Source organism: Pseudopodoces humilis, chromosome 5 (assembly GCF_049639895.1).
Source record: "Pseudopodoces humilis isolate 2021_Gansu_Grassland_sample_001 chromosome 5, ASM4963989v1, whole genome shotgun sequence".
Taxonomy (NCBI): domain Eukaryota; kingdom Metazoa; phylum Chordata; class Aves; order Passeriformes; family Paridae; genus Pseudopodoces; species Pseudopodoces humilis.
In genome coordinates this window covers 15339083-15354493 of record NC_142204.1, presented here as the reverse complement: position 1 = coordinate 15354493, position 15411 = coordinate 15339083, and the positions used below count along the sequence as shown (strand labels likewise).

General features: G+C 45.1%; 1 protein-coding gene across 4 annotated transcripts in view; it reads left to right on the top strand.

Moving 5' to 3' along the window:
- DENND2A (DENN domain containing 2A) overlaps positions 1–15411 on the top strand; it is a 71996-nt gene that overhangs the window by 7433 nt on the left and 49152 nt on the right. For 3 of the 4 annotated variants that reach the window (XM_014256886.2, XM_014256888.2, XM_005527928.3), the window contains one exon: positions 14776–14874. In XM_014256886.2, coding sequence (XP_014112361.2) covers positions 14804–14874 — 71 coding nt within the window. In that variant the 5' untranslated portion in view covers positions 14776–14803. Of the gene's footprint in view, positions 1–11787; positions 11935–14775; positions 14875–15411 lie in introns of those variants that run through there. The other variant, XM_014256887.2, reaches the window with a different exon arrangement.

The window sequence follows — 15411 nt, the reverse complement described above, 5'->3', positions numbered from 1 at the left end:
CCCCTGAGATAACTGTGAGTGCCTCCAGGTTGAAGTTTTGCCATGGTGTCACCTCTCACATAACAGCCCTGTACTTGTGGTAGTGAAGGATACTGACAGCTATTGCTTCTTAGTTTGTGCTAAAACTTGCCCCATCAGTGTCCTCTTGTTTGCACAGCAGGAAACTTTCCTTATAGAATGATTTAGCTTACTCAAATTCAGTGGGAAACCAAGGTTTTGCCCCTGTTAAATTCATAAATTATTCCATTAGTCAAAGACAATTTTGAGTATGTTTCAAGGAAAATTAGGATCACCTCTAAAAGGCACAAATTTCATAAAATGTTGTCAGAATTTGTTGAGGTGGTTTTTTGGTTGCTTGGGGTTTTTTAATAGTTTATTCTGACATGTAATAAATATATTGCTTCAGTTCCACTTGCTTAATGTTTATTTGTGTGGGGTAAAATCATTTTTCTCATCCAAAGTAATCTGGAAACATTATCAGAAACAGGAACTTGATGTTTTAGAGCAGTCAAGGACTCCAGCTGACCAGCAACCACTGCATGAATACCAATTCAGTCTTTTTCTGTCCTTCAAACCAGTGTTCCCAGATGTCTCACCCAGTCCCTCTCACCATCCATATTCAAGACAGCCTTACATTAGAATTTTACTATTATTACTATTATTTTATTATTAACAAAATCAACTAGACAAGACTGAGTTTGGAAGGGACCCACAGTGATCATCTTGCCCAGATGCCTGACCGCTTCAGGGCAGAAGTTAAAGCATGTTATTTAGGTCATTGACCAAATGCCTTTTACACACTGACAGACATGGGACACTGACCACCTCTCTTGGAAATCTGTTCCAATGTTTGGCCACCCTCTGGGTAAAGAAATGCCTCCAAATGTCCAGTCTGAACCTCCCCTGCTGCGGATTTGAGCCATTCCCATGTGTACTATCACTGGGTAGCAGAGAGAAGGGCTGAGCATCTTCCTGTGTACTTCCCCTCCTTAGGAAGCTGTAGAGAGCCTTGAGGGGTGTTTTATTTTTTCTTCAGGCTAGTGATCAAGATCTGCTTTTTGAAAAATCAAGCCTGACCTTGGATTACATTGAGTTTGTTTTCTCTGCCTCTTTCTCTCTTTCCCTGCAAACAGGTAATCACCAACCCATTCTTTTTTTCCTGACAGACTAAAGCAGATTCAGCTGTTTCATTGTCTCTGTTGCACATGTAATTATTTTTTTTTTAACATGTAAACAATGGGGTATTTTTAATGTAGATTTTGGTGTGATTTGCTTTGAAATCCTTGAATGCAGAATTAAGCAGAAGAATGTCACTCCATGACAAATGTATAATGCACCTTTTCTTAAGCAGTAGTTTGACAGGTTCAGCATGACTTGGTGATACAGTGATGAAGCACAGAAAGACCTGTGTGGATGAGGTTACCCAGAAGAACAAGGTGATATCCCTGTCATTGCTCCATTAACTTAAGCTGAGCAATAGCCTCAAAGTGAAGTTAGGAGGTTTTTTATGCTTTGGAAGGAATTTTATGATACTGGTTTTTTAGTTTCATGATTGAATAAAAAAAATATATTTAACTACTTGGAGAAAGGTGGCAGGGTAGCCCCATCTATTTTCTTCCCTTCTTTTTTCCCTTCAGTAAAATAAATAGGAAGGAGAGAAAGCCTAAATAGTGTTTCAGCTCCTTGTAAAGGGAGGGTTTAACACACACCCCCTCAGTTTAGCTAAATTTCAGTAAGTAATGTCATTCACAGTAAAGAACCTGACTCTTCTAAGCTTCCTTCAGATTACCTTAAATGTTTTCTTGGAAGTTTCTCTCTGTTGGGTTTGGGGTTTTACGGGGGCATACTGAATTTAGATCAAACTTGGCAAAAATTATTTAAGTTAGTCAGAAACCACAAGTAATTTACTCATCCAGCAACACTCAAACCTGTTTGTGATTCATGCAAATTGAATTGCTGAGACCATGCAGCTGCATTTCAGGTATGTGAGTGCATCTTGACCAGATAAATCATTTTCTGGAGCATTTCTGATCAGGTAAGAGAAACAGGCACTTTTACACTGTGGTTCAGAGTTTGTGAGATGCTGCTTCAGGAGGAGGAGTACTTTTAGAGCACAAATCACCTCTTGGGAGCATTCCTAGTTTTATATGATAACTATATTTGCAAACACTGTGCGTCTCTAATATTCTTTGTGCTTGGGAAGGTGTATAAGCAAAGGTAACTCCTTGCGAACCTATTTCCAGGGCTGAAATTTCTCCTGTGACTTACTTATCATTTTAATATTAATTCAATGAACCCACTTAGGGAAGATTTTTATTAAGTGGATGCTGTGCAGTCTGAACATTTGAGTTATTACTTGCAAAAGAGATGGCAAGAAGAATGCCTACTTGAATGCCAAACATTTTTCTTACCAAGCAAGAAGTAAATCAAGTGCAGTATTACTTAAGCTCTTCTTGTTCATCTTCAAATAGAAGAAAATGTTTGGGGAATTTCCCCTAAAAACCAAGTTTAGGTTTAATTTTCCAGTTATGTCTGTAGACATTCTGTTTTTCAGTAAAGAAAATACAATTCTTATCAAATATCACATTGTATTCAACTGCAGATACCTGAGGCAGCTCTGGGCAGCTTCTGCCTTTGTATAAAGAATGTGGTTCTGGTGAGGAACATCTTAAAAAATATAATCTAAAAGAGGGGAGATTTAGATTAAATGTCAGGAGGAAATTCCTTATTGTGAGGCTGGTGAGGCACTGCAGTGGGGTGCCCTGTCCCTGGATGTTGTGGGTGCCCTGTACCTGGAAATGCTCAAGACCAGGCTGGATGGGCTTCAGGCAGCCTGATCTAGTGAAAGTTGTCCTTGTCCATTGCAGATGGTCCTTAGGGTTCCTTCCAACCCAAAGCATTCTGTGATTTAACTGGACTGTTCACAGAGTATTTAATCTATGGAAATTGTGCATTTGCTGCAATGGCCATCTTCTACAGAGGGGATAAAAAATAAACATTTACAGACTGCCTCTTTCCTGAGCCAGATCTCCAAAGCTGAGTGTACAACACTGATTTTTTTGGGATGGTGGGGGTGGAAATTTCACAGAGGAACTTGCAAATCATCAGGGCACTATACCAGGTGGGTCACTCTAGTGCTGGCCCTCTGCCATGGGAGACCTCATCTCTTGCCCTGCAGGAAACCTTTCTATTCTTCTAACATCACATGAGAACCTGTAAGAGTTGTCCCACCCCATCCAAAGAGGTTGTGTGGACTTGAGCAGAGGGGGCTATGTCTCTGTAGGTACATCTGTGTTGGGGCTGAGCCAAAATGAGGTGAATGTGGAGGGCGAAATGGAAGCCACACCATAATCACTGCCATCACCTTCGGTGCAGCTGGGATTTCCCCTTGCACTGGACTGGAAATGGCATCTTTATGAGCATTTTAGATGAAAGGGGATGATGAGGTTTATTGAACAGTTCAGGGGACAGGGCTTCTGCAAAGGGATTGACTCCAAAAGATTCCTGCTCTGATATTTTGTTCTTATAAAATGTGCCCCTTGTGAAACGCAGTCAGTGCTGGCTGCTTTGTAGTAATGAGTTTTTCCTGTGCACAATAAACAGTATCAAGGCCCAGTCCAGCACAACATCCAAACATTTGGGTGGAGTATGCCCTGGTGGTTACCCTGGAATACAAAACTTGGATGCACATTCTCTGGGTTGGAAGCTTATGTACAAATAACTCTGTTTCACTTGTGAGATAAGGACTGATGGAGACAATTGTACATGGGTCCTCTGCTTTTGCTCTATTATCCTGCAGTGTGATGTATGTCAAAGAAAGTAAACAATGGAAATTAAAGTCCTTTATGTATGTATTGGCTTTAGCACATCCCTTGGAAGAGAGCAGTGAACATGTGCTTGTTTGATAACTCTCCAGTTTCCAGGTTTTCTGCTGCAAGAAGCCCAAAGGAATGTTTCAGCAAAGGAAAAAAAAAAATCTCCCAAATAAATGCTTTCAATTTTTCCCACTTTTGTTTAGTGGTTGGTTGGTTGGTTAGTTTTTAATTTAGTTATGAAATAACTTTAAGCTTTTCAAAAATTTGTACCCTGATCTCTCTGAAAGTGGAATGAAATAGGGAAGAAAATATTTTCCTTTTCTAAGAGTGAAAATTTACAGCACTCATCAGTATTTGCCAAGGCAGCCTCATTGGTGGATTCACAGCTTCCCTAATAGCTTCCGTGGAGCTGTTGAGGTTTGTTAGGCACTGCAGAATGACTAGGGACAAAAGACAGTGGAAATGTGTTAGGGATAGCATAATTTTGTATCTTGTTTTGGCAGCTATTTTTTACTGCTTCCTTGCTGATCAGTTGGAGGAAGGCAAAAAAGTATCACTTGGGGAGGAAAATGTCTAGTTATAATGTTTTGAAAGGGACTTTTTGTTGTTATTTTCCACAGAGAAAATGAGAGTGATTACTCACTTTTACATAATTCATTATCTGTTATGATAGGATAATCCAGGTTTGGAGGGATTACAGGAGTCCTGTACTCCAGCCTCCTTCTCAAATAGGTTCAGGTTTGAGCTCAGACCAGATTGCTCGGTTGGGTCTTGAAAACCACAGGGCTGTTCCAGAGCTCTATTTTTCTATTTTCACCTCATGGTGAAAAGAGCTCTTTCACCCTCATAGTGAAAAAAAGATTTTCATCAAGTCTCTGTCTTCCCTCTCATTTTGTCTCTCATCCCACCAAGAGAGAAACAACCAAGGAATTTGCTTCAGGTCACACACCGTGCTACACCAATGTTTTTGTTTTTATGAGGAAAACAAAAAAGAAGATATATATTAAAAAGTCACAACAGAATGTGGAAACCTGTGTTGTGTCTCTGAAAGGGCCTGGGCGCACACGTGTCATTTCAGATCTGACCTGGACATGCTGAGGTTTACAGCATCACTGTGTCAGTCTGTCCTCCTAGCTTCCAGATGTGAAGAAGCTCTTTAGACATCTGTAGATTAATTATTTCTTCTGGAAGTTCCCTTTTCAGGACTGTGATCTGTTATCTGAGACATCTCCCACGTTAGCAAGCTCTGCCAGCTCTGTGGAGCTGGATCTGGCACCTGGTGAGCAGCAGAGTTTGCGTAGGTGCACAAAGGTGTACAGAAATGTGCTCTTGATTTTTCCCAGCCATACCTAGACCCGTCTCCTGTTGCAGTCGGCGAAAAAGGAATGTGTGATTACAATTCTTTGAAAATTGTAAGCTGCTTCTCCAGTCACGGAATCATTTAGATTGGCAGAGACCTCCAAGATCATGGAGTCCAACCATTAACCTAAAACTGCCAAGTCCACCACCACACCGTGTCCCTAAGCACCACATGAATGCAGTGTGGAGCTAATTCAGTCAAAGCTGGGACTTATTTGGGAATTAAAATAAAGAGATGGAATTGCAAGTGTAAGTGCACGCCTAGTATGAATGTTTGTTTAAAAAAAAAAATCTGATCCTCGGTTGTGAAAATGGGTCTTAAACTTCAAAGCCATGTCGTCACTTTTGAAAATTTTACCCTTCCTATTTTACTTCTTTCTTTCCCTGGGGCTTTTCTACCACAAAAAAGTGGCAGAGGAATGTGCCACCAAGCTATCACGATGTTTTGCCAGCATTTTTGCCTGACCATACCAGGAGATCAGATCTTTCCTGCCCTCTCTTACCAAGTTTTATGATGAGAAGCTGTACGGAAGCCTCTGGGGCATAATGTATGGCTTATTAATTGATAATGTATGGATGGTTACCTGCAACGGGCTGGCTGCCTGTGCTCTGCCCTTTGCTGGGGTTGGGGAGCCTTGTGAGAGCAAAGGGTCGCTCTTGGCATTGTTTTGTGCTCAGGTTGCCAAATTCCTGCTTATGGAGAGGGTGTGATTGGACAAGCAACACTGTGATGTGAGTTGATTTTCTCTCTGTGTCACTTTCTTGTCCGGGTTGTCGGTGCTGGGGAACCCTTGTGCTGCTCTCCCCGGGCCATCGCCCTCCAAACCCCGTCCTGTGCTTGGGATCGCCCTGCCAGGGGGAAAGAATCAAACCGCGTGTGAAAGGCGGGAGGAGGAAGAGGAAGAGTGATTTTTCCCTAGGATCTGGGGGTTTTGGTAGGGCTTTTATTGGCCGTGAGTGCAATGACCGCCTAACCACAGGGGCCAGGCTGGCTCTCTCCCCCTCGCTTCCTCTCCCTGGCAAGGCGAAGTCGCTCAGATTTCCTCCCAGCACGGGCGGATGGATGGCGGCTCTCGGCTACATTCCTCTCAGTACAAAAGGAAAGGAAAAACTGCTCTCTGCACGGGCAGATGGCCGACTGTTTCCTGGCAGCTCTGCTCCGCTGTCCTTTTTCCCATTGTCCTGACACAAACACTCGCACACATGCACGCACACACCCACCGAGAGCGGCTTTCCTCCTGGAAAAATAAATAAATGCAAGCCCAGAGGTTTATTCCTCCTTGGAGCTGTGTGAGCTTCCTCCTCGTGACGGCTGAACCTTGGGCAGCTCACGTGCTGCCTGGCCCTGCTCTCTGCTCGGGAAGGCTGGGCGAGGGCATGATGTGGTTGGGAGAATTCCATAAATAATAAGGTCAGCAATGAACAGATTCTGCCTTTGTGATGGCCAAGATGCGTGGGAGAGGGAGGGTAAGGGCAAAGAGTAGGTTGAACAAGACAGAGGGAAGCAGGGTCTCCTGAAGCGAAAAGCAATCTGTGGGTGACTGCCTGAGCTCAGAAGGTGATGCTTGATAGAGACAGGCTGTAGTGGAAGGTCACGGACCTGGAGTGGGCACAGGAAGGTCTCATGGAGCATGCAGATGCTGCCCCAAGGTTGCGGTGATGGACACTTCAGGAAGTTGTGTGCTAAATCCTCATCACGAGGGACAAGAGTCAGCATCCTGCAGGGTGAAGGCCACCAAAGGAGAGATTTGCTGAGGCTCCATTTATCTCCCTGATGATAACTTATTTTGGAAGAAGTTGAGGTTCTTCATTTTAATGCTCTCATTTCCTTTCTGAATGTGAGACAATTTGTCTTCCTGCCAGGAAACTCTTTGCAGAGTTGCTCCTCGAAGGGACCTCTTTGGGTCCCATTTATGTTAGAATAGCAGAGATTATCTCACCACATCAAAAATGGATTTCAGTGTGGTTCATGAGCTGAACACTGTTTTTTAGTGACAGGTTGTTTCCTATGCTGTCAAATGCCTGGGTTTCTTATAAGCATAATAACCCTGGATTCTTTCCGATCCTTTAATTCTAGAAGTGATTTACTGGTGTAGTAGGACTGGTATGTTTGTAACACAGCACTCCTATTAGAGGAGGGAAATGCACCCACATCAGCTGTGGTAGAAGTGAGTATTTGCCAATTTATTTTTGACTTTGTTGGAACCTGAAGTCAGTTCCACTGCATCTGCTGGAATCCTGTCTCTCTGTGTGGCTGATAGAGAATTCTGCTGGCAGATGTGTGCTTGTGTGAATCTGGTCCATATGTCTTTTGTTTTATTCTGTATTGACCACAGTCATCTTCTCTATGGGTTGTTTCAAAGCCAAGCAAACCAGGTACGGATCACCATCTCCAGTGATGTAATCTGCAGGCAAGGATACACCACCAGTGTCTTCTTCAGCCTTGACTTCAAGTAACTGAATTTTCATTCATTAGGCTGCAAAGCAGAAGCAAATATTATCACCCCTTCAAAAGGGATGAGCAACCCCACTGTGTGCACACATACACTCACATAAGACCTTAAACACAGGGAGATGATCTAGTAATGCCAGGAACTGTCCCAGAAGGGTTGTCCTCCAATCCTGCCTTCACTTCCCAGGGTCTTGCTTTCCTCATCTGGAATCACAGTGTTTTTTCAATCTTTTTTTCATTGCTTCCTTGTAGAAAGCATAGCCTGAAACACATAATTCCATTAAGCATTGCAATCATTTTAGCAGCCAGGTTGGAAAATACTGAATTATTCTCTTCCTTACCATGTGAATTTTTTCTTACTATTTGTTAACCTATCTGCAGGAGTTAAGACTCATCGTGTCTCTAAGCAGTCATACTTGCCACCAGGATGAAAAGCAGTATTTACCTTCTATGCATGCAGGACTAAACCTGTGACTGGGGGCAGTAAATTAGACAAAGAGTGTTTCTGTTTTTTTTGACAGGGTCATGAAACATCCTACTACTAACCCTGAAAATGCTGTGTTTTTCAGCTGAGGGCGTGTCTGTCTGAAGGAAACTGAAGTCGAATACCCTTTGAGGTTTTTTTTTACTGTTTGTTATGTGTTTAGAGGGAGGAACAAAGAGAAAATAAGACAATGGGAAATGTGGAACAATCTTAATAATAGTGGGTGCAACGAGCCCCACCTTTAACAGAAGACAATTCACATTGTGAGACCCTGTTTTCGATTACTGTCTTCAGGTCAAGATTTTATTTTTGTTTCAGTCTGCACTTTTCCATGCTGAGCATTGCCTCTGGCTGAATTACTTTTGAGAGCCTTTAGCCAAAATGGTTCAGCTGTTTCAGTGTGAAGCTTGGGGAGAAAATTGTTGCTGTTTCCTCTGTGTTTAAAAAGAAAAATGAGGCTTTTCTTTTGCTAAAACGTGTCTTATGCTTTGAAACAAAAGTGCTGTTTGGATCAGGAATTTGTCCTTTCCTGAGTCATCTCTACCCTAACTTTTCCAGGGCTCTGTGGGAAGAAAGTTTCAGCTGAGGTTTTTAGAGCTGCCTTGTTACCAGATGTGCTGTCCTTCCAGCTCCCAGTGTCAGGCAGGTGATGCTGGTGGTGTTGCTATGGAGTTTGACCTACAACCTTCTGCAAATGGTCAGTGGAGGGAAGTAGTGGACAAGAGATGAGTGTAGTTTCTCAAGGGTCCATCTGCTTTAGTACAGAATAAGGATGGTCTCGGGATGAAGTTGAGACCCGGTGTGACCCCCTGATATTGCCCACAGCAGGTCCTGCTGGCTCCCTCTTCTCACTGCTGAGGGTTAACTTCTTTACAAGCAGAGTCTTGTTGCCAGCCCTGGCAAGGGGGATTGGAATTCAATGATCTTCAAGGCCCCTTCCAGCCCAAATCATTCTATGATTCCTTCCATGTGCTTCAGTGCTCATTAGGTTCTCCCAGCCAGGTGACTGATGTTGCTATCTGAGCAGAAAACTTTCTGCTTCCCCTGCCTTTAATTTCTTTGCTGGTTTAGGGGGTCAAACCAGGCAGCTTGTGAGCCTGTCCTGTCTTGGATGCTTTACGAGCATTGGAGCTGATACAAAGCAAAAGCAAGAAGGGAAGAAAAAAGTAGGCACACCCTTAGTCAATGGCAACCATCAGATGTGATCAGGCATGTCTTTTACCAAGGGCAGGGATGGAACCACCTTGCTGGCAGCCAAAGGAGGAGCAGGGCAGGCCTTGAACCATCCTTTCAGTTAGGTTAAAGACATATAAGCAGGCAGAGTTTGTTCTGTGTGCTTAGAGAGGGAGAAGGTCAGTAGACCGAATTACATCACAAAATTAAAGGTATGTCATAACACCCAGCACAGCTCTGCTGGACACGGCGCATTCCTGCATTCCTGGCATTGCAGAGTTGTTCCCCTGACATTGGGTGCTTGCACAAAGGCAGAGGTTGTGATACATCAATTCCACTTGGGGTCTTTGAAAGTACTGATTGTTCTGACACACAGGTTCCCTTGACCCCCTTGTAAGCCCTGTGGTGTAAGATATGATAGATCAAAGGGAAAAGTTAGGATGGAGTGGGGTGAGGGGAGTAGGAGGCTGTGTGGGATCTGGCTCTAAAAGATATTGTAGGAGCATGTCACTTCCCAGTCACTGGTCCTTCATCGATACATTTTGCGTATGTTTATCCTGCTTTTTTTGTCTTTAACAAATTACTTGGCCCTGATTATCTAGAATTGTCTACAATTAGGATCCCATTTTGTGTGTGATGAACTGAGCAATCCTGCTGTTGGTGTCTTCAGTCTTCATGAGATTCACATAGCCAGGACTATCAGTGTCTGCAAAGAGGGCACCTTGCCCTAAGCTGACTGTGCCCAGCACAGGATAGCAGAGGAGCTGAGGTGGGAAGGCACCTCTGGAGGTGGCGAGTACAGCACCATACTCACAGTGTGGTCATGTAGAGCAGCTTGTTCGGGACATTGTTCGGTTGGGTACTGGGTATCTCCAGGGGAAGAGCCTCCACTGTCTCTGGTCTTGGTCACCTTCTTGGTAAAAAGGTTTTTCCTCATGAGTGAGCTGATTGATGCTTTCTTGGGGTGCACTGAGAAGCCCTGCTGCTGTGGAGGCGGCCCATCTGCAGGGCTGACCAGGAGAGGAAAGAAGAGGACTTTGTGTAAGTTGTCTGAGGAGAAACTGTTTGGGCTGTCAGCAAAAGAGGGCTCATGGCACGTGTTGTGGAGCTCAAGTTTGAGAAAACCCATGCCTTGCTGGTGGGTTGGTGTTGGGCACCTCAAGTCAGGGACTCCACTGTAAGCATCTTGTTTCACCAAGGAAGCCTCTCCTGGGTCTTGTTGCCCTTCTCAGCTCTGGCTGCATCCTGGCTTGGCTCATGTCCTCCCTGCTAGGCACAGGCTCACTCCCTGAGGTTACATTCTGCCAGGGACCTCAGGAAGGCAGCATGTTTGTGCTGGGAACATGGACATTGCCTGCTGCTGGGGCTGTGCACAGGGACCACGCAGTCTCTGTGTGTGTGTGTGTGTGTGTGTGTGTGTGTGTGTGTGTGTGTATGTGTGTGTGAGCACAGGCACGCATCCTCATGCCTTCTTCTTCCCCCAGAGGAAAACAGGCTCCAAACAGAGCAAGGGCTGGAGGAGGGAGCCTTGAAGGCTTTAACTGTTGGCTTCCCCTTACTCATGTTTTTCCTGTTAGTGTTTTGTCTTCTTGGCATCCTTCCTGTTCGTTATATGTATATATGTTATATATTGTTGCCTCCTTGTTGCTGTCTCTATGCTGCACCCTTTGTTGCGAAAAGGAGAAGGGAGGTGCGACTTGTAGGCTTTGGCTGCTCGGAGTTACTCAGGTTTCAAGCACCGAGAAGAAACACAACATGTCCTTTTTCTTCTTGGAGGAGAGTTGAACCAGCCCCAGGTTGCTCCTGTTGCTCTGAAGCCATGCTGTGCATATGTGGCAAGTGGCTAGCATCCACTTGTGGACGTGGATGAAATTTTTGGGAGGCGCAAAGGAAACCTTGAGATACGGCCTCCAGCACACAGCAAGGGTAATACCCATCCCCCAAACCACCTTCGAGGTGTGCTTGGTTTATTCCCCACAAACAAAACTTCAAAGAAGGGAGGCCTGGGAGGCTTGCTGCCATCACTGCCTGACCTTCTCAGAGACGAGGCTCCCGGTGTGTGACCTGTGTGCATTTCTGATAATATCCACCACGGGGCCTTTGCACTCCCCTGCCTTCTGTCGTTGTCTGGTGACTGCACCAAGTGTGCTGGGCAAAGCTGGTGTCTTCCTCTCCCTGGAGGTGTTCCTCTGGAAGCCTTCTCTGCCCTTGGGGGTAGGAGTGTGCCTCTTTTTTATTCACTGGTTGCTCTGGAAACATCGTGTAGTATCCCATGCCCTGAACCAGATGTGCATACTCCCAAAAGCGTTTGCATCGGAAGCGGGGAAGAGGGCACTGGGGAAGGGGGGCGGGAGGAAAACTTAAATTAGAAGAAAGCCAAACAGCTATTGCTGGAGACAGATGATTACAGCTCATGTCAAGGCTGTTTCCTGCATGCCAATGATAGATCAGTAAACAAACGCCTCTTTGCGAACACAAAGCAGGCAGGAACTCTGTTTGGAAGAGAGAGGTCGGGGTAGGTCTCACTTCACTTGGTAGCAGGAAGCCCCTATCACATGGCCCTGGGAATTGTGAGGCCGGGTGCATGTGGGAGATACGCCGAGAGGCTTCTGCTGGGAGACTTCACATCCTTCCCAGAGTCCAGCCAACAGGTTTGAGAGCTCCTTCCCCTCCCTCTTTCCTCCCACCTCCTCCCCTGTCCTTCCTTTCCCCGTTTAATTTTGAAACACTATCAGATGACTGCTTTGTTCCCCCAAACAATGGCAGGGAGTAAATTGCAGTGGCAAGGTTCTCCAAATTGGGCTCAATATCTTCTCTCCCCTTTCATAGCCTTGATGTCCTGCTCCAGGATATAAGTGCAGTGGCCTCAGGCTCGGTTCTACGGGGCTGTGCCTCCCATTGCTAGTAGAAAGTTCTTGTGTGGCTTTTGGAAAAAGCAGCAACCTGTCAATTAGTACCAGAGTGATGGGTGTGTGTATGTCCTCCTTGGGTCTCCTGCTAACTGAGCTCAGCCCTGCTTGTTTCTTCTAGGCAGTTTATAGAGCAGTTGTGTGGGATCACATCCTGCTTTGTCAGAAACTCTTAGTGAGCTGTAGCAGGTCATAGAGATGCTCCAAAGGGCCTGAGCCAGCACACAGAGTAGTGTGTAGCTGATTTTAGGAGAGATGTGGGCAGTCAGGAGGGACAATAGTCCTCCCTTTGCCTTTCACAATAAACTGTCGTGTTAGCTTTGGGTGCCTTGTGGAGCCAAAACTTGGAAAACAAAGGTAGATGTTGTCTGTCTACTGGAGGCAATTTTCCGTCATTGCCATCGCAATTCCTCTGGTCAAGTGCTGGCAATGCCTGTGGGTCAGGCCTGCGAGTTATTTCTAGTGAACTTATTCTTGGAAGACATTATCATATCACCCCTGAAGCTCACTGGGCTGGTGCTTGGTCCCAGGAAATGGTTTGACTGTTGGGCTTATTGAGAGGTGTCTTAATATTTTCTGCTGTTTTATTCCAGAGGTGACTCTTTTCCCCTCGTGTGTCTTCTGACGTGTTTGGGTAAATATTTACTCTTTTGAGCAGAACCAGCTGATGTGCTGCAATAATTCTCTAGGTGATGCTGAGGGCACCTTTCCCGTGAGACTCTTGCAGCTGCTTTGTGACTCACTTCTGCAAATCAAGGCTTATGGAGTCTGTCCCATCCACCACAGAAGAAGAAACAAGTGCACTTCTTATTCTGTATCATCTTCTTTTCGGCCTGTCCCACAGGAGGCCATGTCTGCTTGTACCCAGATGTTCGTTTTCAAGGCAGGGTTTGTTAGCAGGCTGCTGGAAAAGGCTGAGAGATGGAGTTTGCTGATGGAGAATCTGAGTGACCTTATGAAGACAGAGGAGCCTATCCTCAGTGAACACTCAATGTTTCAGCACAGCCACAGGGACTGTGTGTGTGGACACTTCTTGTGTGGACACAAGAAATGTTGTATTTCTCACCGCTAAAGGCAGTGATGAGAAGCTGCAAGGTACCAAATGAGTTTTCCTTGAGTGAGGAAACTGCCCCTGCTCTAGGGATGTTGTAAACCAAGTGCAGAGCAGACTCTGTTGCAGCTTTGCAGGAATCTGCTTTGGCTGCCTGGGTGAGTCATTCTTTGGCCAAGGCCACAAGTATGGTTAGTTTTTCATTATATTCAATCCATAACAGTTAACGGATGGATGAATAGATTTTGTTCCTTGGGCTGGTAAATTTTCTTGACAGTGTTGCAAGGCTGCTCTGTGTCTAGAAGTGAAGTGGGTGCTTGTTCCAGTTACTAATGAGGGAGAGAAACCAAGGGGGTTTATTGTCTGGGAAAAGAGAGTCTGCTAAATGGTTAGCAGTGAGCTTCCTGAGTGTGTACACACTGAGTTGACCCAGAGTTCACTCCTTGCCTCAGGAACATTGCCAATGTGGAATGAAAGGAGGGAGAGAAAACTCTGAACAAACAAAACTGATTTTCCCCCCTGCCCCCCTTTTTCCTTTCTCTGCCCAAAAACTTGAACTGTGGAAATTAGAGATCCTTTTGTTCTTTACTGTTTCTGGTGTGATGGGCTGTATTCTTTTTTATGACGAGAGGCACTTGGTCAAATGGCAGGCATGGCAGGACAGCCTCTGGCAGACCCGCTGGTGGAGAGACCTGAGAGACTTTTCCAAGTATTGCCTACAAGATGGTGAGCCTGTTGTCATTGCAGTGCTTTAGGGCAGGCAGACCATCCTGATAAGTGAGCAGAGATGTGCTGCAGAGTAACAGAGTAATTCTTCTATTTTTTATTTAACAAAAAAGAGCATTGCAGCACAATAAAATGGAGATGGAGTCTGTTGCATTGACTGGGTAGCAGTGGCACTCAAAGAGAGGGACAGTCATTCCAAGAGTGCTAGAAATCATGAGGCAAACAGAATGACTCATTTATGTGAATGATTTATCTTATCCCCACAAGGAGTTGTCCTCTGAAATGAGATCAGTAGCAGGCTAATGTGGGCCACCAGAGAGAAGATCAATGGCTGCAGTGCAGTGTCTCTTCAGGCTAAAATGTTTTCTCATCCCAAGTTTCAAATGTTGTGACAGTATTATATGCCCAACAACCACTTCTGACTTGCGGCCTTAACACAGGTTGTTATAAAATTGGTTTTGGTTTAGTCTTCTGTAAGGGGAAAAAAGTCTAAATCTGAGGAGCTTTTGACAGCAATAAAAGCTGTCTTGGAATGTGCTCCATATTTAATTCAAGGTGTAGCAATTGATGCTGAGTCCAAGACTATCTTTGCCCTCAAAAACTGTCAACTCCTCACTGGGCTTCCAAGGGGTATTGCTGTCACCCCTCTTCCCATTTTGCTGGGGAGGAAGCTGTCCTCAGAAAGCTGTCATGTCTTGCTTCAGCTCCTCTCCTGGATTTCAAGGAGAAACGTGTATGTGTGTGTAGAAGGAAAAGAGAAGGATGCTGAGTGGAGAGCAATGCTCCTTCCTTGTGTCTGTCTGTAGGTGACCTGCTGCCCTGCTGTGTGCTGACATGATGACAGCAAGCAAGGCCGCCGTAGTGAGCAGCAAGTCTGGGAGTGCTGTCTGCAAGTCTGTTGAGAGGTGAGAGTTTTCCATCTTCCAGTGCCCGTGTGTTTTGCTTGTGTTTATTATTCTCAACACAAAGAAAACCAAAGGAAGGAAATCTTCTCTCTGCTGGGCACTATCCCTCTCTCCTCCCACGTTAAAACACAGCTCATGGGTCCCATCCCATATCCCAAGTGTGATATCACACACTTGGAAATCTCTAGGCTAAAGATATTTGGAATTTTTGTTGCACTTTGGACCCAGACAGTGAGGATGTAATCTGAGAATGTTGGGTCTGGTTTCTGGGTACTGTGGGAGTGTGCCTGGCTGCACATGTGGGCTGGGGTGCTACAGCCCATAGAAACAGAGTAATAAAAGTGCAGTCTTTGGTCATCAGTATGCATTTGGGGAACATTAGGATGGACTGAGAGATCCTCTCAGCAGCTGCAGAAATGCCAGCTGCACCATATGCTTTCTCCTCTGTGAAACAGCAGTACTTCTGCTATTGTTTGCAAGTGGTCCATTTTGCATTTGTTTGCTTAATGCCTGATGATGTCCAAAGCTCTGCTGCAC